This window comes from Suncus etruscus, chromosome 14, assembly GCF_024139225.1.
Source record: "Suncus etruscus isolate mSunEtr1 chromosome 14, mSunEtr1.pri.cur, whole genome shotgun sequence".
NCBI lineage: Eukaryota > Metazoa > Chordata > Mammalia > Eulipotyphla > Soricidae > Suncus > Suncus etruscus.
The window spans coordinates 27,324,884-27,350,389 of record NC_064861.1 but is presented as its reverse complement, the minus strand read 5'-3'; the positions used below and the strand labels follow the sequence as shown (position 1 = coordinate 27,350,389).

The 25,506-nt window shown below is 43.6% G+C and overlaps 1 protein-coding gene across 2 annotated transcripts; it reads right to left on the bottom strand.

Annotated features, from left to right (window-relative positions):
* Positions 1 to 736: 736 nt before the first annotated feature.
* Positions 737 to 25,361, bottom strand: NME5 (NME/NM23 family member 5). 2 transcript variants are annotated; one of them, XM_049786037.1, is made up of 5 exons: positions 24,771 to 24,899; positions 13,708 to 13,913; positions 10,357 to 10,457; positions 6,394 to 6,512; positions 737 to 906 (listed from the first exon to the last, which is right to left on the bottom strand). In XM_049786037.1, the coding sequence occupies exons 1-5, from the start codon at positions 24,897 to 24,899 to the stop codon at positions 835 to 837; spliced, it is 627 nt and encodes a 208-aa protein (XP_049641994.1). In that variant the 3' UTR covers positions 737 to 834. The 2 variants fall into 2 exon arrangements, 1 of the variants encoding a protein (XP_049641994.1); XR_007502189.1 differs by lacking the exons at positions 737 to 906; positions 6,394 to 6,512; positions 10,357 to 10,457; positions 24,771 to 24,899 and adding an exon at positions 25,274 to 25,361 and having other exon boundaries at positions 13,831 to 13,913.
* Positions 25,362 to 25,506: the final 145 nt, after the last annotated feature.

Genomic DNA, 25,506 nt, shown 5'->3' with positions numbered 1-25,506 from the left:
TGATGGGTATAAACCCAAAACCAAAGTTTAAAAAGGAGAGTACAGGTACAATTTTGAAAAACAAAACAGACTCATGCTGGTGCACAACATCAACTACTTTTATTTGCATAGGGTACTTTTTCAACTTTAATTCACATAACTCAAGAAAAGGAAATTAAAAATCATTTTCCAGGGGCCAGAGAGATAGCATGGAGAAGGGTGTTTGCTTTGTATACAGAAGTTCGAATCCCAGCATCCCATATGGTCCCCCGAGCATGTCAAGAGCGATTTCTGAGTGTAGAGCCAGGAGTAACCCCTGAGTGCTGCTGGGTGTGACCCCATGGCAAACCAAAATAATAATAACAATATTAATAATAATAATAATTTTCCAGAGTTAGGGTTTAGGACAGGAATTAGGGCACTTGCTTTGCATGCATAAGACTCAGGTTCAATTCCCAATCTCTTGAGCATCTCAAATCATGACCTTAGAGGCCCCCAAATATCAAGAGGTGGCCAGAGTGTCCAAACAGCACTACATCCTTGGTTCTTAGACTGAACTACCAACTTAGTGGGACAAGTAATGCTAGGAATGGCCCCTGGGAGTCTGGGGTACCAATGATAGGCCCATCCCTCAAAATATCCTTTCCTTTATAATAGCCTTTATAATAGTTCCTTGGCAGGCTCAGGGGACCATATGGGATGCTGGGATTCGAACCACCATCCATCTGCATGCAAGACAAATGCCCTACCTCTATGGCCCCAAGAAAAAAAATTTTTGCTTTAAGTAGAAACATTCCTATGACAACAAGATAATTCATGATATGTTCCTCGGAAGACTTCTTTTTATTAAGATTCTTATGTAACTGGATGGTGATCAAGTTTAGGTTTGTTAGGATTATTTTTCAGCAACCAGTCAGCTAGCCAAAGCTAAGAAAAGAGAAGAAAAATTCTTAAATTAATAATCATTACACATTTTCATATACATGTATATATACATCCATCACTTCAAGAACAATGAGAAATCACGGCCTAAGGATAAGATTCTGTAGCCGAGCTCCTGCCTTGCATGTCTTAGATCATGAGTTCAATCCCCAGCACTGCCCACACCACTACCTACTATGATTCCTGGCTCAGATGGTATGATCCTTGGTGCTGCAAAGCTCTAGACCAAGTACATGTACTATTGTACTATTGTTTCATACATGTATAATACATGTTTATACATTATACACTTATATACATTATATATTTATAATCCATGTATTATAAATCATGGTGCTTCAAAGATTAATATATATATATAAATATATTTAAATATGAGTATAGGAGGGGCCGGAGAGATAGCATGGAGGTAAGGCATTTGCCTTTCATGCAGGAGGTCATTGGTTCAAATTCCGGCACCCCATATGGTCCCCTGAGCCTGCCAGGAGCGATTTCTGAGCATAGAGTCAGGAGTAACCCCTGAGAGCTCCCGGGTGTGAGTATAGGAATAAAAATATGAGTATAGGAATAAAGCTGTACTTTCTCCTACTAAAACTGAGAAATACTAGGCCTGAGCACCAAACTATCAAACCCACCCTGCCAAGCCCTGCCACATTCTCCAGGCCAAGTGTTGCTGGGAGAGGTCCAAGTTCCTCTGAACATTATTGGGTGTGACTCCATATATCTGAATATATCTATGTATATAAATTAAAACACTAGGTTTTACTTTATGCAAGATTTTCAAATAAAGATACAAGTCGATAAGGAAAAAGTAAAACTACCTTCATTCATTGGTGACATACTCCTATAGAGAATCCAAATTAATCTACAAGAAAGCAATTAGAGCTAATACATGATTTTGTCAATGTTGCAGGTTACAACATCAACACACAAAAGTCAATGTTGTTTATACTAATCATCAATGAAAATATCAAAAAAGAAATCAGGAGTCTGGAGAGAGAATATAGAGGGTAGGACTCTTGCTTTCCACATGGTTAACCTGTGTTTAGTCTCTGGCACCCTATAAGATCCCTTCAGTCCTGCCAGGAGTGCAGAGTCAGTAGTAAGTCTTAAGAATAACTGAGTTTGACCCAAAAGACAAAAAGAAATTAAGAAATTAAGAAAAATGAAAGACATTCTTGCAATAATTTTCAGAGACAAAAGAGAGGAGGGATGGAAGTTCCAGCTCACTACATGAAACTCACCACAAAGAGTGATGAGTGCAGTTAGAGAAATAACTACATTGAGAACTATCATAACTATGTGAATGGATGAGAGAAGTAGAAAGCCTGTCTAGAGTACAGGCGAAGGTGGGGTGGGGAGGAGGGAGATTTGGGACATTCGTGATGGGAATGTTGCACTGGTGAAGGGGGGTGTTCTTTACATGACTGAAACCCAACCACAAACATGTTTGTAATCAATGTGTTTAAATAAAGATATTTTAAAAAAAGAATTATTCTTTTTTTTTCTTTTTTTTCTTTTTTTTCTTTAGGGGGAGAGGGGAGAGGTGAAAGGGGAAAAAGGAGAGGGGAGAGGGGAGAGGAGAGGGGAAAGGGGGAGAGAGGAGAGGGGAGAGGGTGGGAGAGAGGAGAGGGGAGAGGGTGGGAGAGGGAAGAGGGGAGAGGGTGGGAGAGAGGAGAGGGGAGAGGGTGGGAGAGGGGAGGGGGAGAGGAGAGAGGGGAGAGGAGAGAGGATGGAAGAAGGGAAGATGATAGAGAGGGGGAGGGGAGAGGAGAGAGAGGAGAGGAAAGGAGAGGGGAGAGGGGAGAGGAGAGAGGAGGGGGAAGGGGAGAGAAGGGGAGAGGAGAGAGGATGGGGAAGGGGAGAGAAGAGAGGATGGGAGAGGGGGAGAGGTTAGGGGAGACGGAGAGGAGAGAGGAGAGAGGAAAGAGGGAAGAGGAGAGAGGGAAGAGGAGAGAGGGGAGAGGAGAGAGGGGCGAGGAGAGAGGGGAGAGGAGAGAGGGAAGAGGAGAGAGGGGAGAGGAGAGAGGAAAGAGGGAAGAGGAGAGAGGGAAGAAAAGAGGGGAGAGGAGAGGAGAGGGGAGAGGTGGGGAAAGGGGAGAAGAGGGGGAGAGGAGAGGATGGGAGAGGGGAGAAAGGAGAGGGGAGAGGAGAGAGGAAAGAGGGGAGAGGATGAGAGAGGGAAGAGAGGAGAGAGGGGAGAGGGGAGGGGAGAGGGGAAAGGAAAGAGGCGAGGAGAGAGGAGAGAGAAAAGGGGAGGGGGAGAGGATGGGAGAGGGGAGAAGAGAAAGGAGAGGGAAGAAGAGAGGAGAGAGGAGAGGATGGGAGAGGGGAAAGAAGGGAGGAGAGGAGAGAGGAGAGAGGGGAGAGGGAAGAGGATGGAAGAGGGGAAAGGAGGGAGGAGAGGAGAGGGGAGAGAGAAGAGGAGAGGGGAAAGAGGAGAGAAGAGAAGGGAGAGAGGAGAATAAAAGAATTATTTTTAATTTTAATTTTTATTTATTTTTTGGGGGTCACACTTGGCAGCACTCAGGGGTCACTCCTGGCTCTACACTCAGAAACCACCCTCTGCTAGCTTGGGGTACCATATGGGATGCCGGGATTCAAACCACCGTCCTTCTGCATGCAAGGCAAATGCCTTATCACTGTGCTATCTCTCCAGCCCCTTATTTTTCTTTTCTTTTTTTTTTTTTTGGTTTTTGGGTCACACCCTGTGACGCTCAGGGGTTACTCCTGGCTATGCGCTCAGAAGTTGCTCCTGGCTTCTTGGGGGACCATATGGGACGCCGGGGGATTGAACCGCAGTCCGTCCTAGGCTAGCGCAGGCAAGGCAGGCACCTTACCTCCAGCGCCACCGCCCGGCCCCTTATTTTTCATTTTTAATACTGAAAATATATACAAGTAATTTAGTCATATGTACCAAAAATATTCATTATTATGGAAAGAAACAAAGATCTAAATAAGTGTAAAAAAATTCTATGTTCATAACGAGAAAGATTTAATATTGTTAAGGCAAGAGAGTTAGTACAGTGGCCAGGGCAGTTGCATTGCACCTACTGATCTAGGTTTGTTCCCCAGCATTCCATATGGTCCCCCAGAACAGAATTAGGAACAACCAGAGTGAGAAGGTATGCCCAGGAATGATCCCTGGCCTCAGATCTAGGAGTAAGCCCTGAGCACCACTGGGTTTGTGAGAGTTTTGTAACTAAGTGTGTGAATCCAAGAAGAGTATGTGAGAATACTGCACCAAGTATGCAAATCCACTCTAGCACTGCAAACACAACAGATTACAGTTTCTGGTCAGTACATGTATAAACACTATAACCAGGTGTGTAGTATGTAGTATGTAGAACCAAGTAGCACTATAATGTCTACTAAAAATAAAAAAAAAACAGTGGTCAGAGAAATAGTACAGGGGTAAGGGCCCTTGCCCTTTTTTTCTGTTTGTTTTATTTGTTGTTTTGGGGCCATACCCAGCGGCACTCAGGGTTTCCTCCTGGTTTCATAGTTAATGATCACTCCTGAGGCTCCAGGGTTTAGGGATTAAACCTGGATCCATGTTGTGCAAGACACATACCCTACCTGCTATACTATCACTCTAGTCCAAGGGCATTTACCTTTTATGCAGACAATCCTTATTTCATCTTTGGTACCACATATAGTCTTCCAAGCACAACCAGGAGTTACTCCTGAGCATAGAGCCAGGAACAGTCGTGAACACTGCTAGGTGTGACTCATTTCCCTCATACACACACAAAAAAAGCTACATAAAAGAATGTATCTCAGTATTGGGTTGGAGTAACAATACAGCACAGAGCTTGTACAGCTTGTATAGCTTGTACCAGGGTTCAATCCAGCATCTGGTTCCCCCTGATTTCCTTCAGGAGTGATTCCTGAGCACAGAGCCAGGAGTAAACTCTGAGCACTGTCAAGTATGGTCCAAAAACAAACTAAAAGAATGTATAAAGATATCATTTAAAGGCCCGGAGAGATGGCACAGCGGTATTTGCCTTGCAAGCAGCCGATCCAGGACCTAAGGTGGTTGGTTCGAATCCTGGTGTCCCATATGGTCCCCCGTGCCTGCCAGGAGCTATTTCTGAGCAGACAGCCAGGAGTAATCCCTGAGCACCGCCGGGTGTGGCCCAAAAACCAAAAAAAAAAAAAAAAAAAAAGATATCATTTAAAAATATAATATAAGGGGGCCGGAGAGATAGCATGGAGGTAAGGTGTTTGCCTTTCATGCAGAAGGTCATCAGTTCAAATCCCGGCATCCCATATGGTCCCCCGTGCCTGCCAGGAGCAATTTCTGAGCGTGAAGCCAGGAATAACCCCTGAGCACTGCCGGGTGTGACCCAAAAACCACACACACAAAAAAATAATAATATAGGGCCGGAGAAATAGCACAGTGGTAAGGCGTTTGCCTTAGATGCAGAAGGATGGTGGTTTGAATCCTGGCATCCCATATGGTCCCCTGAGCCTGCCAGGAGCGATTTCTGAGCATAGAGCCAGGAGTAATCCCTGAGCACTGCCAGTTGTGACCCAAAACCATATATATATAGGGGCCGGAGCACCTTGCACGCCTCAGATCCAGGACAGACCTGTTTTGATCCCCAGCATCCCATAAGGTCCCCCAAGCCAGGAGTGATTTCTGAGCGTATAGCCAGGAGTAATCCCTGAGCGTCACCAGATATGGCCCAACCCCCCAAAATATACATATAATAGTTTATTTTACTTGTCATTATTTACAATAGTGTTTATACTTTGGGTATGTGTGCCTTTACTACCTCCAAATGGCCAAAAACTATCTATATCTGTCCTTATATATAACAGTTAAAAAATCACCTCAATGGGGCTGGAGTGATAGCACAGTGGGTAAGGCGTTTTTACCTGCATGCAGCTGACCTAGGTTGGATTCCTGGCATCCTATATGGTTCCCCAAGTCTGCCAGAAGTAATTTCTGAGTGCAGGTGTGGCCCAAAAACCAAAAGAAAATTGCTTCTTAATACCTTCCACTATTTCAAAAAATATTGTTTTATTCAGTTATTTTTATTACAACTTTTATTGACGTTTCATGGGTTTTTACTCTTTTTTTTTTTTTTTTTTTTTGGTTTTTGGGTCACACCAGGCAGTGCTCAGGGGTTATTCCTGGCTCCAGGCTCAGAAATTGCTCCTGGCAGGCACGGGGGACCACATGGGACGCCGGGATTCGAACCGATGACCTCCTGCATGAAAGGCAAACACTTTACCTCCATGCTATCTCTCCGGCCCCTTCATGGGTTTTTAAATATTAAAAATATTTTATAAGGGCCATACCTATTAGTGCTTGGGGGGCGGGTTGGTACCAGTTTAATGAGTAGCCAGTTAGTGCTGGTGGTGCCATGCAAGACTGTCGATCAAACTCACAGCTGAACACATCTGAACTATCTCCCAGCCTGCACAATATATATTTTTAATATGAATGAAAAGATTTCTTACGAGAGGATCTTGTGGCTTTTCCTTACAAAGTTCTGTGAGTCCTCGAAGCAGAATTGGTTTTACATATAAATTCAAATAATCTTGAGCAGTCTGTCTATCAGGAATGGGCTCAACAATCACTGAAAATAGAACATGTTATTAAAACTGAGTGAATGAAGAGATACTATAGAGTCATTTAAAAGGACACCTATAGGGGCCGGAGCGATAGTGCAGTAGTAGGGCATTTGCCTTGCACGTGGCTGACCCAGGATGAACCTGGGTTCGATTCTGGCATCTCAATTATAGTCCCTCAAGCCAGGAGCAATTTCTGAGCGTAGAGCCATGAGTAACCCCTGAGCATCACCAGGTGTGGCCCCAAAAAACAAAATAAATAAATGAATGAATAAATAAAAAGACACGTATAGGGGTCGGAACAATAACGTATAGGGGTCAGAGCAATAACATAGCAGGTAGGGCTTTTGTCTTGCACGAGGCCAACCCAGGTTCAATTCCCGGCATATATGGTTCCCTGAGTAATTTCTTATTTGCTTTTTGGGCCACATCCTGTGATGCTCGGGTTACTCCTGGCTATGTACTCAGAAATCACTCCTGGCTTGGGGGACTATATGGGACGCCGGGGATCGAAAGAAGGTCCATCCTAGATCTACCACGTGCAAGGCAAACACCCTACAGTTGTGTTATCGCTCTGGCCCCTCCGAGTAATTTCTTTTTTTAAAAAATCTGGGGCGGGGGGCGTTATGGGTCACACCCAGCAGTGCTCAGGGATTACTCCTGGCTCTATGCTCAGAAATTGCTCCTGGCAGGCTCGGGGGACCATATGGGATGCCGGGATTCGAACCACCGTCCAGCTGCATGCAAGGCAAACAAACACCCTGTCTCCATGCTCTCTCCGTCCTCTCTCTGAGTAATTTCTAAGCGCAGAGCCATGAGTAACTCCTGAATGCCATCAGGTGTGGCCTCCCCCAAAATAACGCAAACCAAACCAAACCAAAAAAAGGGACCTCTCTCTCTCTCTCTCCCTCTCTCTCTCTCCTCTCCCTCCTCTCTCTCTCCCTCTCTCTCTCTCCTCTCCCTCCTCTCTCTCTCTCTCCCTCTCTCTCTCTCTCTCTCTCTCTCTCTCTCTCTCTCTATCTCTCTCTCTCTCCCTTCTCTCTCTCTGTGCTCTAAGGATCACTCCATGCAGTGCTTGGAGGATCAGGATCATGTGGTTCCAGGGATAAGAACAGGGTGGACTACATGCAAGGCAAGTGCTTTACTCCTGTACTATCTTTTTTTTTTTTTTTTTTTTTTGGTTTTTGGGTCACACCCGGCAGCACTTAAGGTTTACTCCTGGCTCTATGCTCAGAAATCGCTCCAGGCAGGTTCAGGGGACCATATGGGATGCCGGGATTTGAACCACTGTCCTTCTGCATACAAGGCAAACGCCTTACCTCCATGCTATCTCTCTGGCCCCAAGGTAGACCATTTGTCTGCATGTGGATGACCCAGGTTAGAACTTAGCACCTCACATGGATTCCTTAATGCTGTCAGGAACAATTCTTGATCAGAGTGCCAGGAATAAGCCTGAGCACCACTGGGGTGGCCCAATGACAAAAATATGAAGAACGATATATTTACACAATAATGTATTTTGGAGTCAGATAGTACAGGGGTGTAAAGCATTTGATGGGCCAGAGAAATAATGAAATGGATAAGACACCTGCCTTGCAAATGGCTATTAGCCTTTTTTTTTTTTTTTTTTTTTTTTTTTGTGGTTTTTGGGTCACACCTGGCAGTGCTCAGGGGTTATTTCTAGCTCCAGGCTCAGAAATTGCTCCTGGCAGGCACAGGGGACCATATGGGATGTCAGGATTCGAACCGATGACCTTCTGCATGAAAGGCAAATGCCTTACCTCCATGCTATCTCTCCGGCCCCTATTAGCCATTTATTTATTAGCTCAGGGTTACATCCCGGTGTGATCATTGAGCACAGTAAAGAGCCAGAAGTGATCCTTACCACAAGAATGGCCCTAAAACTAACAACTACAAAAGAGTGCTTTCCTTACATGCAGCTGACCATGTTCAATTCCTGGATCAACTCTAAAATTCATGCTTTAAAGTAAAATTGAAAGTGCTGGAGTGATAGGACAGTGGTAGGGCATTTGCCTTGCATGCAGATGACCTGGGACAGACCAGGGTTCAATCCCTGGCAACCCATATTGTCCCTGAGCCTGCCAGGAGCGATTTATGAGTGCAGAACCCGAGTAACCCCTGAGCACCGCTGGGTGTGGCCCCAAAACAAACAAAATAAACGAAATAAAGCAAAACAAAATAAAATTGTATTGGAGGCCAGAGAGACAGGACTGCCAAGAGTAGCCCATAGTACCAACAGGTGTGGTCCAAACACTTCAAACAAATAGATTTTTAAAATAATGTGTTTTATAAGGTTTAGTAGGTTTCTTGAGGCCAAACTCCATCAGTGGTTTTTTGTTAGTTTGTTTGTTTTTTAGTTTTTGGGTTACACCCAGAAGCTCAGGGGTTCCGTTTGGCTCTACACTCAGAAACCGCTCCTGGCAGGCTCGGGGGACCATATGGGATGCTGGGATTTGAACCACTATCCTTCTGCATGCAAGGCAAATGCCTTACCTCCATGCTATCTCTTCAGCCTTCCATCAGTGTGTTAACTTCTTTATTGAACCTACTGGTTTCATGTGTTCACATCTAGATCATTATTGATTGAAGAAAGAGGAAGGTGGAAGAAAAAATTCCCTTACAACGAGCAGAAAGGATTCAGTTCCAAGAAGAAAATGATTAACAACAGGAGTACTTTGCCAGGATACTAGAAAAACTTGAGAGAATTCTGTGTGTCTTAGTCATATTAGTCTACACAGCATCTTTTATTGCACTGATCATAAAATAATTATTTTATATATGTTACTATTTAATGTAATGAATATAAAATTACATTTATAAGCCATTGGAATTTATATAACTTAACTGTTCTAGCCTGTAAAATAAAATTATGTTGATCACACTATCAGGAGTGACCTCTCATGAAGGTTGTTGCCAGAGATAGTTCTCAAACACCCACTAATAAGTGTGGCCCCAAAGCCCTACATAAGTAAAGAAATTTTGGTATGGGGCCAAAGAGATAACATGGAGGTAAGGCATTTGCCTTGCATGCAGAAGGACAGTGGTTCAAATCCCAGCATCCCATTTGGTCCCCCGAGCCTGCCAGGAGCGATTTCTTTTTTTTTTTTTTTTTTTTTGTTTTTGTTTTTTTGGGTCACACCTGGCAGTGCTCAGGGGTTATTCCTGGCTCCAGGCTCAGAAATTGCTCCTGGCAGGCACAGGGGACCATATGGGGCGCCGGGATTCGAACCGATGACCTCCTGCATGAAAGGCAAACGCCTTACCTCCATGCTATCTCTCCGGCCCCAAGGAGCGATTTCTGAGCGTAGAGCTAGGAGTAGCCCCTGAGCGCTGCTGGGTGTGACCCCCCCCAAAAAAAAAAAAAAAAAAGAGGGCCCGGAGAGATACACAGCGGCGTTTGCCTTGCAAGCAGCCGATCCAGGACCAAAGGTGGTTGGTTCGAATCCCGGTGTCCCATATGGTCCTCCATGCCTGCCAGGAGCTATTTCTGAGCAGACAGCCAGGAGTAACCCCTGAGCATTGCCCGGTGTGGCCCAAAAACCAAAAAAAAAAAAAAAAAAAAAAAAGGAATTTTGGTAGGGGAGGATCTTGGAATACTCCTAGCAGTGTTCGGGATTTATTCCTGGCTCTGCACTCAAAAATCATTCCTGGAGGGGCTCTGGGGACCATATGTAGTTCCTTCAAGCAGCTTGGTCAGATTGTTTTAAGGCCTTAACCCCTGTAATCTCTCCGGCCCAGATCAACTATTTCTTCCTTCCCAGTTACATTCCCCAAATAAAAGAAAAAGCAAAAAATGGGACACAATTGTCAAGTTATTTATCTCTAACTCACCTTCAGAAAACAGAAACCGAATTTCCCTTTCTGCAGCAGTGAAGTCTTTACTCCCATGAAGTGCATTCCTCAGCTCATCTGTTCCATAAATTGCCCTTAGACTAAAAGACAGAGATGATTAGCCCTTTCCTTATTATTTTTTTTTGGGGGGTCACATCCAGCAGCACTCAGGGGTTACTCCTGGCTCCACGCTCAGAAATTGCTCCTGGCAGGCTCGGGGGACCATATGGGAACTACCATCCTTCTGCATGAAAGGCAAATGCCCTACCTCCATGCTATCTCTCTGGCCCCTAATTTTTTTTTAAACAAATGTTTTATGCTAGGAATTTTTACAAAAGAATTGCCACACACATCTATTCACAGTTGACCTTCTGGATAAAGTAGGAATGAGGTACTTACTGAAGGCTTGCCCAACTAAAGGTTTGGATATAACTTAGCCTCCCCTCAAACTTAATACTAGGCCTCTGTTAACTGAAGACTTACAGATTATATAAGTTATTTAGCATGCATTTGTCTTGTTTTGGGATCATAGCTGGTGGTTCTCAGGGCTTACTCTCAGCTTTGTGCTCAGGAATCATTCCATGGTGGGGCTCAGGAGACTATATAGGGTGCTGGGGATTGAACCTGGGTAAGCTGAATGCAAGGCAAGTGCCTTACCTGCTGTGCAATCAATCTGGCCCCATGTTTAACACATATTTTATATAAGTATACATACTGTAATCTTACAGTAAAGTAATCTAGAGAGAAAAGATTGAGTAAAAATAACCCAAATCTACATTTACTATATTCTACTGTATTTAATTCCATAAAGAATTTTTTTTGTTGTTTTGGGGTCACACTCAATGATGCACAGGGATTACTCCTGGCTCTGCACTTAGGGATCATTCCTGGTGAACTGGGGGATCATATGGGATGCCAAAAATCAAAACTTGGGTCAGCTGCATGCAAGACAATTATCTTAAATTCGAGTCCATAAATTTATGTTATTTCTTTTCTTTCCTTTCTTTTTTGGTGGTAATGTTGGTGTTTGGAACTCATTCAGTGGCTCAGTGCTTACTCTTGACTCTGTGTTCTGGGATTACTCCTGGCAGCACTCAGGAGAGTGTCTGGTGCGTGGGATTGAGCGGTGGTCAATTATATATAATATATACAACTATATATATATTAAATAGAACATATGTATAGTCTATATACAATACCTTATCAACTGTTGTACTGTCTTTCTGGCTCATCTGCCATATATTTTCTGATTTTGTTTTTGTTTTTGTTTTGACCACATTCATTGACGCTCAGGGGTTACTCCTGGCTATTCACTCAGAAATCGCTCCTGGCTTGGGGGGACCATATGGGATGCCGGGGGATTGAACCGAGGTCCATCCTAGGCTAGCACTTGCAAGGCAGGTACCTTACCTCTAGCGCCACCACTCCGGCCTCATATGCCATATATTTTCAAGAAAACCTATGTACAATTGTAGTTAAATCTTTTTTTGTTCAAGCATCAAGTGTATTTTAAAACTGGATTTAATTTATCTTGAGGTTGGAGAGATAACACAAGGGTTAAGGGACCTGCCTTGCATGTGCCTGACCCTGGCCCAATTCCAACACCATATATGGTCCTTGGAGCACAAAACCAAGAGTAGCCTGTGACACTGCTTGGTGAAGCCCAAATCAACCTTCTCCACAATTTATGTAGATAAAGAAAGATCAAGTGCATTTAAATCTGCAAAAGGCATATACACTGGGGAAAAAGCAGTACTCTGGGGAAAATGAGGTATGCTATGTTTATTTTGCACTTTATTTGTGGTTTTGTAGTTATACTAAACTCTGTGCTTGGGAACTCATCCATGTGGTGCTAGGATCCATAGCTCCAGGTTCCATAGCACTCAAAGCAAGAGCCTTAATCCCCATTTCTCTGGCCCAAAGTAATGTTTTGTGAGAAATGAAAAATATCAAAACAGGGGCTAGAGAGATAAAACAATGGATAGGGCAATTGTCTTGTTTGCACCTGATCCAGGTTCAATCCTCAGCACCTCACATAGTTCTTGAAGCACTACCAGTAGTTATCTCCGAGTGCAGAGCTAGGAGTAAGCCCTGAGCATCACTCGGTGTATACCTACACACCCCAAACCAATGCATATTCAAAGGTATGTGAACTCAATGTCTTTTTTCCCCAAGACAGCATTAATAGTCCTAAAACTTGTATTTCTGATTCTGTATTACCAATGTTCTTTGTCTTTTGCTTTTATTTCCCCTTTGTTTTTTGGGGGGTCACACTAGAAAGCTGGAACATGGAGCCAAGAGTAGCCTTTGACACTGCTGGATCAGGCCCAAATCATCCTTCCCCAAAATTTATGTAGATAAAAATTGAGTATATTTAAAGGTCACAGCTGACAGTGGTGAATAAACCATTCAGTGTTAGCGACTGAACTCAAGCCTCCCACATGCAAAGCTATCTCTCTGGGCCCCAATGTTCTTTTAAAATATGATACCAGGGCTGGAGTGATAATATAACAGATAGTGTGTTTGCCTTGTACGCAGCCAACCCAAGTTCAAACTCTGGCACACCACATATCCTCCAAGCACCATGAGGAGTGAGTCCTGAGTGCAGAGTCAAGAGTAAGCCCTGAGCAAAGCTGGGTATGGTCCAAAATAAAAAAACCAAGCAAATAAACAAACAAAAATATATACTGATTTAAAAAAAAATCTTACTTCAGTGACAGTTTAATTCAAGGAAAAGAGATGACTAAGACAATCAACTGCATATAATAAGACATTTCCTTAAGACTTTTGTGGTATTTGTATTAAAATACACATTTAAATTGGGCCCAGAGAGATAGCACAGCGGCGTTTGCCTTGCAAGCAGCCGATCCAGGACCAAAGGTGGTTGGTTCAAATCCCGGTGTCCCACATGGTCCCCCATGCCTGCCAGGAGCTATTTCTGAGCAGACAGCCAGGAGTAACCCCTGAGCACCGCAGGGTGTGACCCAAAAACCAAAAAATAAATAAATAAATAAATAAATAAATAAATAAATTGCTTAAAATGTAAAATGGAATTTTTGTCCCTCAAAAAATAAAGGCAGGGGGCATTGGGGACCAAAAAAATAGCACAGTGGTAGGGTGTTTGTCTTGCATGCAGCCAATTCAGGATGGAGGGTGGTTCGAATCCCAGTATCCTATATGGTACCCCATGCCTGCCAGGAGAGATTTCTGAATATAGAGCCAGGAGTAACCCCTGAGCACCTCCGGGTGTGACCCAACCCCCTACCCCAAAAAAGGGCAGACTTAGATTTTTTTTTTCAAATAAAATAGACATTACAATAAAACCATTCCATTTTTCCTAAAGAAAATTACCTCTCTGGTTGTGCCTCTTTAGCTTCTAAACTATTACTTGGTCCCAAAAGTTCTTTCCAGTAAGAGATTGCTTGGTATCTGGCTAATATCATGGCAACAAGTGGTCCAGAACTCATATATGCCGTTAAATTGGGGAAAAATATCTTCCCATATTGATCCACATAAAAGTTACTACACTGTTCAGGGCTAAGATGCAATTTTCTTCTCTATAAGAGAAACAAAATGAACAAGAGCATTTAAAATGAAAGTTTAATTATACCCCCATTAATAACAGAGATTAGTATGAAAATGATCATCAATTTGAGGTTGCATTATGAAAGGTGAGATAAAAAAATTAAATGTTATATTCTAAAACTAATTATTTAGGGGGCCAAAGTAATAGCACAGTGGGTAGGGCATTTGCCTTGTACTTGGCAGACCTGGGTTTGATCCCTGGCATCCCATATTGTCCCCTAAACCTACCAGGAATAATTTCTGAGCACAGAGCTAGGAGTAAAGCCTGAGAGCCACCGGGTGTAACCCCAAAACAACATGCACAAAGAATACAGTAAACAAGTGTTTCTCTTGAAGGTAAGGACTGTGTATTCTTTGTGTGTGTGTGGGGGGGGCATTTGAGCCACACCTTGTAGTACTTAGGTGCTATTTCTGGTACAGCGCTCAGGGGTCACTCCTGGTAATAGTGAATAGAACATGTGCCAGAGGGCCCGGAGAGATAGCATAGGGCGTTTGCCTCGCAAGCAGCTGATCCAGGACCAAAGGTGGTTGGTTCGAATCCCAGTGTCCCATATGGTCCCCCATGCCTGCCAGGAGCTATTTCTGAGCAGACAGCCAGGAGTAACCCCTGAGCATTGCCGGGTGTGGACCCCCACTAAAAAAAAAAAAAAAGAAATACTATGCAGCTGCAAGAAACAATAATAAAATCAAGCAATTCAGTGCAACTTGGAGGATATCATATTTAAGTGAAGTCAGGACAAAACTGGATGCTTTCACCTATCTGTGGGGTACAAAATAAAAGAATGAGAAAATGCAAAAGGAAAATACCTAGATTATCCTTGACCCTACATTATTGAAATAAGAACAGGGAAGAAAAAAAATCAAGGAGGAGTAAGAGGTGGCGATTGGGAGCTAACAGGTTTAGGGAACACAGTGCTTTGGGCACATACAGATTGTGGTATACCGGTATATCTGTGTATCTGTAGCCAAACAACACTGTAAGTACAAACAATAAAACTTAAAAATATACCTGTCGGGGGCCGGAGAGATAGCATGGAGGTAAGGCGTTTGCCTTTCATGCAGGAGGTCATCGGTTCGAATCCCAGCATCCCATATGGTCCCCCGTGCCTGCCAGGAGCAATTTCTGAGCTTGGAGCCAGGAAAAACCCCTGAGCACTGCCGGGTGTGACCCAAAAACCACACACACACACACACACACACACACACACACACACACACACACACACAAATATATATATATATATATATATATATATATATATATATATATATATATATATATATATATATATATATATACCTGTCAAGAAAGAAGGTTGGGCCGGAATGATAGCACACAGACAACCTGGGATCAAACCTGGGTTTGATCCCTAGCATCCCATATGGTCCCCTGAGCCTGCCAGGAGTGATTTCTGAGTGCAGAGCCAGGAGTAACCCCTGAGTGCCACCAGGCATGGCCCCCCAAAAAACTCAAAAAACAAACAAGCAAAAACCCATAGGGTCCTCTGAGCCTAGGAGAAATTTCTGAACACAGAGCCAGGAGTAAACCCTAAGGTATGGTCCAAAAACAAAAAAACAAAAACAAAACAAAACAAAACAAAAAACCCAGTGCCAACAGGTTAGGGACTAGCTAGTTTAGAGTCTTGCATATATGAGGTCTGGGTTTGATTCTCTTGAAATCATGAAAAAGATTCCAAAGTAAGATGCTAATGTGTGTAGGCACCACCTACTAGAGGAGTACAACCTGCTGGTGAGCAAATCTAAATGTGCTAGCACCACACCACAGCTAGGCTTGTGGGGTCTTAGTGGGGGGGGGGGGGGACTTGAATTTCCAGAGAGCTATGCAATGTCAGGGATTGAACCCAGGTCTCCAGCATACAAATCATTTTTGCTGGGTGTGTTCCACCTGATCATCACAACAGTATGTAGGAAAGAAGCCAAAGTAGGGCAGTATTATCTGTTCTCACATAAATATTTATATGTACATAAGAGAAATTTGAAGGCTGGAGAGACTGCCTAACAGGCTGAGCATATATAAAGCATGTGGGAAGGAAGGAGGGGGTCTGATCCCCAGCACAACATGGTCTCACAAGAACCAATAGGAGCCACCATCCAAGCACAGATCCAGGAGTTGCCCGAGTGTCACTGGGATGGCCACAAATTAAAACAAAACAAAACAAAACAAAACAAAACATTCCACCAAATTTTAAATCTATAGCAGGGGGCTGGAGAGATAGTACAGCGGGTAGGGCACTTTCCTTGCATGCGGCCAACTATTGTCCTTTGAGCCCACCAGGAGTGATCCTCTGAGTGTAGAACCAGGAGTAACTAACTGCTGAACACTGCTAGGTGTGGCCCAAAACCCGTAAAAAAAAAAAAAAAACAAAAAAAAACAACAACTTACAACAAAACTTAACAGTATATCCCTTGATTTTACGATTTAAAATTAGTTTTAAATAGTTTTGTTTTGGGTTATTATTTTATGTTTGAACCCAGCAGCACTCAGGGATTCCTCCTGGCTCTACACTCAGAAATCTCTCCTGACAGGCTCAGGGGACCATATGGGGCACTGGGATTCAAACCACCGTCCTTCTGCATGCAAGGCAAACGCCCTATCTACATGCTATCTTTCAGGCCCCTGGTTTTAAATAGTTTTCTAAGTGTCTGACCCTGGCTTGATTTCCAGTACTACTTACTGCCCCTCAAACACCATCAGGAGTAACCCCCAAACACCTTCACCCACTCTCCCCAATATTAAGGGATTATCTTAAGTTTATATATCTTAAGTTAAGATTATCTTAAGTTGATACTAAACCACTGATTCCACTAACTGTTTTAAAATTAGATCAGGTAACATGTTTTAGAATTAAAATGAATATTTCATAGTGAGGCAGTGATTTTAAGGAAGAGAAAAGGAATCATTAGTTTAAAACAAAGGAAAGACTGCCACCTATTGAAAGACTACATTGTTTTACAGATGATTTTCCATAGAGAGGACAAGGACTCAAATTCAGTGGATTCCAAATATAATAAAACATACATAAAAGGATACCATACAAAGAACAAATATTATATGATTCCACTTACCTAAGATACCTGGGATAAACTAAATGTAAATGTTATAGTGTTTAACAGCAGCTGGGGAGAATGCAAACAGGGAGTTTATAATTTAGTTCAATTATGTTTTTGAGATTTTGGGTCACACTTGGCAGTGCTCAGATTTCTTCCTGACTTTGCACTCAGGGCCCTTTCCTGCAAGGCAAGATCTTACCTGCTGTACTCTCTCTGGCCCCACTCTTTACATTTTTGTATGCATGCTGTACCATAAACAGAACCCAGAGCCCCATATCCCTTGCCTAAGGGTACTGCTTAATGTGTACGACTGGTTTGAGATGATAAAAAAAATTTGAAGTGAAGAATTTTGATAGGTGCATAACAATGAAGATATAGTTAATACTACTGAACTGTACACCTAAAAATGATTACATGTGTGTGTGTGGGGGGGGGAAGAGGTGGAGGGTGTGGGCCAAAAAAAATATTGCAATGATTCAGAGGGCTGGAGTCTAGGTTCTATGCTCAGTACCACATGGCCTCCCAAAAGTTATCTTCTTTACTTTGTCCCATTATCATTTGTGTGGCTTAAAAAGAACAAAAAATATTGCAATAGTAAATTTTGTTTCTTTGTTTGTTTGTTTGTTTTGGGGCCACTCTCGGCAGCCTCAGAGCTTACTTCTGGCTCCGCACTCAGAAATTACTCTAAAAGGGGGTCGGTGCAGTGGTGCAAGGGGGAACCATATAGGATGCCAGGTGCAAGGGTTAAGGTGTCTGCCTTTTTTCACGCTAGCGTAGGACAAACCGCAGTTCTATCCCCCGGTATCCCATATGGTCCTCCAAGCCAGGAGCACTTTCTGAGCGCATAGCCAGGAACTAGAGAGATAGCTGTTTGCCTTGCACACAGCCAATCCAGGACAGACGCTGGTTCAAATCCTGGCATCCTATATGGTTCCCCCAATGCCTGCCAGGAGCGATTTCTGAGCACAGAGCCAGGAGTAAACCCCCTGAGCGCTTGGTGTGACCCAAAAATCAAAAAACAAACAAACAAACAAACCCTTAAATGTGCTCAAAGGACCATATGGGATGGCAATAATCAAACCCTGGTCAGCCACATGCAAGGCAAACACCCTACCCACTATGCTATTGTTCTAATACCTGCAATTATAAATTTTATGTTGTGTATACATTTAGCACAACTAAAGAAACAAAAATATGGGGCCGGAGAGATAGCATGGAGGTAAGGCATTTGTCTTTCATGCAGAGGGTCATTGGTTCGAATCCCGGCAATCCCATATGGTCCCCCGAGCCTGCCAGGAGTGATTTCTGAGCGTGGAGCCAGGAGTAACCCCTGAGCACTGCTGGGTGTGACCCCAAAACAAATAAACAACAACAAAAAAAACAGAAACAAAAATATACAAAATATTTGTGGAAATGGTCAGTGTTAGTATTTGCTGTTTTGTTTTGTGACCACATGTGGCTCTGCTTAGGGCTTACTCCTGGCTGGGTACAAAAAGAATCACTATTGGTAGACTCGGAGACTATATGTGGTGCTGAAAATCTAACCCAGATGGGGGCCAGAGAGATAACATGGAGGTAAGGCATTTGCCTTGCATGCAGAAGGATGGTGGTTCGAATCCTGGCATACCCGATAGTCCCCTGAGCCTGCCAGGAGCAATTTCTGAGCATAGAGCCAGGAGTAACCCCTGAGCACTGCTGAGTGTGACACCCCCCCTCAAAAAAATGTAACCCAGGTCACCATGTGCAAGGCAAGAGCCCTGCCCATTGTATTCTTGCTCAAGCACCAACTAATACAATTTGTAATAATTTGTTTTTGTTTTTGGGGTTTTTTTGGGGGTCACACCCGGCAACGCTCAGCGGTTACTCCTGGCTCCATGCTCAGAAATCGCTCCTGGCAGGCTCGGAGGACCATATGGGATGCCAGGATTCGAACCAATGACCTTCTGCATGAAAGGCAAATGCCTTACCTCCATGCTATCTCTCCGGCCCCAATTTGAAATAATTTAAACCTACATTAGCACTAGCCACTTTTGTATGTTTGCTTTTTGTTTGGGGTCCTTATCTGACAGTACTCAGGACTTATTCCTGATTCTGTTCAGGGGTCACTCCTGAACATGCTTAGAGGACCATATGTGGCACTTGATATTGAAATTGGGATTGGCCACATGTAAAGCAAATGCCTTAACCCTTGTAACTACTAACTCTCTGGTCTGCACTAATCACCGAATTCTTATTTGTTGCTAGTCATTTCTACTTTATCTGTGTTTGGGTGCTCAAAATCCAAGGCCTCATACAAGCGAATCAAAAGTTCTACCAGTTAACTACATTCTTGGCCCATACCAATTATTTTTATTTATTTATTTTCTGGTTTTTGGGTCACACCAGGAGGTGCTCAGGAGTTACTCCTGGTTCAGAAGTTGCTCCTGGCAGGCTCAAGGTATTCAAACCGGGGTCCATCCTGTGTTGGCTATGTGCAAGGCAAATGCCTTACCGCTGTGCTATGGCTCTCCGGCCCAATTATTTTTATTTTTAATTAATTTTTGAGTTTTGGGCCATGCCATATGGTATTCAGGAATTACTCCTGGCTCAGGGATCACTCTTGGTGGGAATCAGGGAACCATATGGTGTGGCAGAGATTGAACCAGTGTCTGAAGTGAGATAGGATGCAAAGTAAACATCCTACTCTAGCCCTCAGTTCTTTAAAAAACAAAAACCTGCATTTTGAAACCAGAGATTTCTCTCAATGGGTGGATGAATGCACATGTTGCATACTGAGGTTTAATTCCTGGTACTGCATGGAATTTTTAAAATAATAGATGGAATGTTGAAGAGTTTTGTTCACTTTTAGGCGACACACAGCAGTGCTGGGTGAGGGGTCATCACTCCCAGTAGTAGACCATGAGATTAAACGTGGCACCCTCTGCATGCCAGACCTACCCGTTGAGCTATCTTCCTGCCCTAATACAGAATTTTTTTTTTAAGCATTGGTTCAGATAGTACAATGGGTCAGGTATCTGCTTTGCATGAAGCTGACCTGGGTTCAGTTGAACCCTGTCATTGCATATGGTCCCAAGCCCTGCCAAGAATGATCCCTCTCTCTCCACATAATCAAGAGTAAGCCATGAGCACTGCTGGGCGTGGCCCCAAAACAAGTAAAACCAAAAATACTTAAATTGGGATTTGGGTAGATACTTCTTTGTGTGTGTGTGTGTGTGTGTGTGTGTGTGTGTGTGTGTGTGTGTGTGTGTGTGTGTGTGTGGTTTTTGGGTCACACCCGGCAGTGCTCAGGGGTTATTCCTGGCTCCAGGCTCAGAAATTGCTCCTGGCAGGCACAGGGACCATATGGGATGCTGGGATTCAAACCGATGACCTCTTGCATCAAATGCCTTACCTCCTAGCTATCTCTCTGGTCCCTGGGTAGATACTTCTAAAGACCAGTGCCACTGTTTTGCACATAAAGACCCTGGTTGGATCCTAAGCATTGCATTTCTCCAAGTACCACTGAGAGTGAACAATCAAGCACTGAGTCAGAAGTAGCACCTAAGCACCACCAAATACAGTCTCCTCAAAAAAAAATAATAATACTCTTAAGATTATGTATTTTGCTGGAACAATGGCGCAAGCAGTAGGGCATATGCCTTGCATGTGGCTGACTCAGGATGGACCTCGATTCAATCCCTAGTGTCCCATATGATCCCCAAGCCAAGAACACTTTTTTTGTTTGTTTTTAGTGCTCAGGGGTTACTCCTGGCTCTATGCTCAGAAATTACTCCTGGCAGGCTCAGGGACCATATGAGATGCCGGGATTCGAACCACCATCCTTCTGCATGCAAGGCAAATACCTTACCTTCATGCTATCCTCTGGCCCCACCAAGAACAATTTTTGAGCACCTAGCCAGGAGTGACCCCTGAGCATCACTGGATGCTCTTATTTATATACTCTATGTAGCTATTTTCCTAAATTTAATGGACATTTAGTTTAAAAAATTCAAAGCTATGGGGCTGGAGAGATAGCATGGAGGCAAGGCATTTGCCTTGTATGCAGAAGGATGGTGGTTCAAATCCTGGCATCCCATATGGTCCCCCGAGCCTGCCAGGAGCAATTTCTGAGCATAGAGCCAGGAGTAACCCCTGAGCGCTGCCGGGTGTGACCCCCCCCCCAAAAAAAAATCAAAGCTATAAAAAAAGGTAAAGACTTTAAAAGAAAAAGACATATAAAAATGTCTCATTCTCAGCCTTGTCCTAATTCACCCTATTCTTCATTGTTCTCAGTAGATAATTTTTTTTTATTTGTTTCAGGCCACACTGGCTATCTTGGAGAGTTGAGAAGATGCGTGAATCCTGATATGGTGCTGGGGCTTGTTGACATCAGTGCTCAGGGGACCATGTGGTAACCAATCCAGGATCTCACACATGCAAGATAAGTATTCCATATGGTCCCTGGCATTCTAAATGGTCCCCTAAGCACTGCCAGGAGTGATTCCTGAGCAGAGTCAGGTGCAAAGCCTAAGTATCACCAGATGTGACCCAAAAATTTAAAATATGAAAAGTTTATAGATTTAGTAATTTTTTGAGTTAAGGTTAACAAAATGAATGTTTCAGTCCAAGGATGTTGCTCAGTAGCAGATAATAGGTCTTACAAGTGTAAGACTGATTCCAATGCTTAAAAAAAGTAGTCTTGGGCTGGGCGGTGGTGCTAAAGGTAAGGTGCCTGCCTTGCCTGCGCTAGCCTTGGACGGACCGAGGTTCGATCCCCCGGTGTCCCATATGGTCCCCCAAGCCAGGAGCAACTTCTGAGCACATAGCCAGGAGTAACCCCTGAGCGTTACCGGGTGTGGCCCAAAAACCAAAAAAAAAAAAGTATTCTTTCTTTTTGTTGTTGTTGTTGCTTTATTTTGTTTATTTGGTTTTGGGTCACACCTGGCTATGCCCAAGAGTTACTCCTATCTCCGCACTCAGATATTACTCCTGGCAGGCTCAGGGGACTATATGGCATGCTGGGACAAGATGGCACAATGGGGGCCCGGAGAGATAGCACAGTGGCATTTGCCTTGCAAGCGGCTGATCCAGTACCAAAGGTGGTTGGTTCGAATCCCGGTGTCCCATATGGTCCCCGGTGCCTGCCAGGAGCTATTTCTGAGCAGACAGCCAAGAATAACCCCTGAGCACCACTGGGTGTGGCCCAAAAACCAAAAAAAAAAAAAAAAGATGGCACAATAGTAGGGTGTTTGCCTTGCACACAGCTGATTCAGAACAGACGGTGGTTGGAATCCTGGCATCCCATATAGTCCCCCATGCCTGCCAGGAGCGATTTCTTTTCCTTTTCCTTTTCCCCTCCCTCCCTCCCTCCGTCCCTCCATCCCTCCCTTCCCTCCCTTCCTTCCTTCTTCCTTTTCCTTCTTTCTTTTCCTTCCTTCCTTCCTTCCTTCCTTCCTTCCTTCCTTCCTTTCTTTCTTTCTTTCTTTCTTTCTTTCTTACTTTCTTTCTTTCTTTCTTTCTTTCTTTCTTTCTCTTTCTTCTTTCCTCTTTCTTTTTTCTTTCTTTCTTTCTTTTTCTTTCTTTCTTTCTTTCTTTCTCTCTTTCTTTCTTCTTTCTTTCTTTCTTTCTTTTCTTCCTTTCTTCCTTCCTTCCTTCCTTTCTTTCTTTCTTTCTTTCTTTCTTTCTTTCTTTCTTTCTTTCTTTCTTTCTTTCTTTCTTTCTTTCTTTCTTTCTTTTCTTTCTTTCTTTTCTTCCTTTCTTTTCTTCCTTTCTTTCTTTCTTTCTTTCTTTCTTTCTTTCTTTCTTTCTTTCTTTCTTTCTTTCTTTCTTTTTCTTTCTTTTCTTTCTTTCTTTCTTTTCTTCCTTCCTTCCTTCCTTCCTTCCTTACTTCCTTCCTTCCTTACTTCCTTCCTTCCTTTCTTCCTCCCTCCCTCTCTCCCTCCCTCCCTCCTTTCTTCCTTCCTTCCTTCCTTCCTTCCTTCCTTCCTTCCTTCCTTCCTTCCTTCCTTCCTTCCTTCCTTCCTTCCTTCCTCTTTCTTTTTCTTCCTTTCCTTTCCTTTCCTTCTCTTTCTTTTCTTTTCTTTTCTTTTTTTTTTTGATTTTTGGTTTTTGGGTCAGACCCAGTCAGGGGTTACTCCTGGCTCTACAGTCAGAAATTGCTCCTGGGGCCAGAGAAATAGCATGGAGGTAAGGCTTTGCCTTGCATGCAGAAGGTTGGTGGTTTGAATCTCGGCATCCCATATGGTCCCCGGAGCCTGCCAGGAGCAATTTCTGAGCATAGAGCTAGCAGTAACCCCTGAGCGCTGCCAGGTGTGATATCCGCACCCCCAAATAAAAAGAAATCGCTCCTAGCAGGCTCAGGAAACCATATGGGATGCTGGGATTTGAACCACTATTCGTCTGCATTTAAAGCAAACGCCTTACCTCCATGCTATCTCTCCAGCCCAGGAGCCAGGAGTAACCTGAGCGCCACTGGGTCTGACCCAAAAACCAAAACCAAAACCAAAAAGTAGTCTCATAACATAAAAAAGTATAGGTCACTATCTTTGATGAACACAGATGCAAAGATCCTCAACAAAATCATAACAAATAGAATCTAACAATTCATAAAAAAGATCATACGGGGGCCCGAGAGATAGCATGGAAATAGGGCGTTTGCCTTGCATGCTGAAGGATGGTGGTTCGAATCCCGGCATCCCATGTGGTCCCCTGAGCCTGCCAGGAGCGATTTCTGAGCATAGAGCCAGGAGTAACCCCTGAGCGCTGCCGGGTGGGACCCAAAAACAAACAAACAAACAAACAAAAAAGATCATATACCATAATTAGGGCTCATTTGGGCAAGATCAATAAATGCACCCGGATTTGATCCCCATCACCACATATGGTCCCCTAAGCCTGGCAGGTGTCATCCCTGAGCACAGAAGCAGGAGTAAGCCGTGAGCAGAACAGGGGCTGGCTTAACCATTCCTAAAAATTTGAAAACAAAAACAACTAGATGTTTGTAATAACTGACAAAAATACCAATGACCTAAAAATCTACAAACAGGAGACAAACTAGTTCATCTACACATGGGAATAGTACACCAAAATGAAAAAGAATAAGCTCCACCAAGAGTAAGCCCTAAACACTGCAGGCGAGTTCCCAGTATGTATCATACTCGGAATTCAAAATTTGCTATTGTAGCTGGCCCCACCCTTCTATGGAGGCTTGACCCTATGCATCAAAACCAAAAACAATATGTACTGGAGATAGTACAAGGGTTAACAGCCTGCCTGGTAGACCTTGGTTTAACCCCAGCCCAAAATATGGTCCCTTTGAGTATCTCCAAGAGTGATCCCTATGTAAAGAGCTAAGAGTAAGCCCTGAGTACCACCTGGTATGACCCCAAACCACTTTCTGTCAAATAAACTAAAAAAAAACAAACAAACAAAATTAGATGAATAGGACTGAGATTGCTCAAATGGTTAGAATGCCTGCATTGACATTTCTGAATTCCAGCACTTCCCCTGTGTCTGAGAGAGCCTTCCAGGGCATATCCCTGGGAGAGTCCTTGAGTACTCAAAAGTGGCCCTAAGACAAAAAATTTTGAACGACTTTACCTAAAGAGGCTAGCATGTAGGTTCAGCAGTAGAGCACAAGCTTCTCTGCCTAAGGCCCTAGGTTTGACCCCATCGACCAGTCGCCACCCCACCCCCCCAAATGACTACTGGAACTTTGTCTAAAAATATAAAATGAGGCACAGAGAACAAATAGCATGTTCATAGTGTCTAGATATTACCTGAACAATGGTGAATCCAGATCTGAGAATAATATCTTTTATCTCCTCCTCTTTGTCAACAATATCTGGTTTGATAATGGCCAGAGTTCTTTCTACATATATCTGAGGTGGCAGCATTGAAAGTTCCATTCTGCCTTTTCTGGGATAATCAGATTTCTTGACTGGTATTGACTGCAAAGATAAGCATTCCCCACCCCAATTTAATGAAGCAGTAATTGAGAATGGAATTGCTGGGTGTTTGATTTTTACTACTCGATAGGATAGTTAGAAACCTATCTTTTTCTGTAATCAATGTCTTAATATTATTAGGAATTTGGCTCTACATCCGGGATTTTCTAAGAGCCTTCATCTCAGTTAAGGGCTCACTTGGAACTAGTGCAGCAGCAAGGAAGGTTGGTAATTTGGCGCTGCTCCAGTGAAAGGGGAGGGATGGGGATGGGAGTATCCTTCCTCCCCACCCCCATCAGGGGGGACTGATTCTAAGACAACACAGAGGGTCAAACCTTTTTTAAAAGGCGGGTTCCAGCTCCAACAGTGAATTCGAATTCTGAGTCACACGCACACAGGGAATTTACTCAGCCCGGATTTAGGTCTTTCAGTGCGCTACAATTTGTTGCTTAGAGACACATAAAGCAGCTTAAGACGGTGGCTACAGAGGGTCAAACCAAGCAGTGCGCTTTACCGCCTGTGCCGGTTCCCTTTAACTAGGAAAGGGAAGGGGCCCCTCTTACAGCAT

Coding starts and splice junctions, on each gene's coding strand:
- NME5 (XM_049786037.1), bottom strand. CDS start 24,899: ATGGAACTTTCAATGCTGCCACCTCAGATATATGTAGAAAGAACTCTG. Junction 13,914..24,770: donor CTGGATTCACCATTGTTCAG/GTAATATCTAGA, acceptor TTTCTCTTATAG/AGAAGAAAATTGCATCTTAG. Junction 10,458..13,707: donor AAAGAGGCACAACCAGAGAG/GTAATTTTCTTT, acceptor TCTGTCTTTTAG/TCTAAGGGCAATTTATGGAA.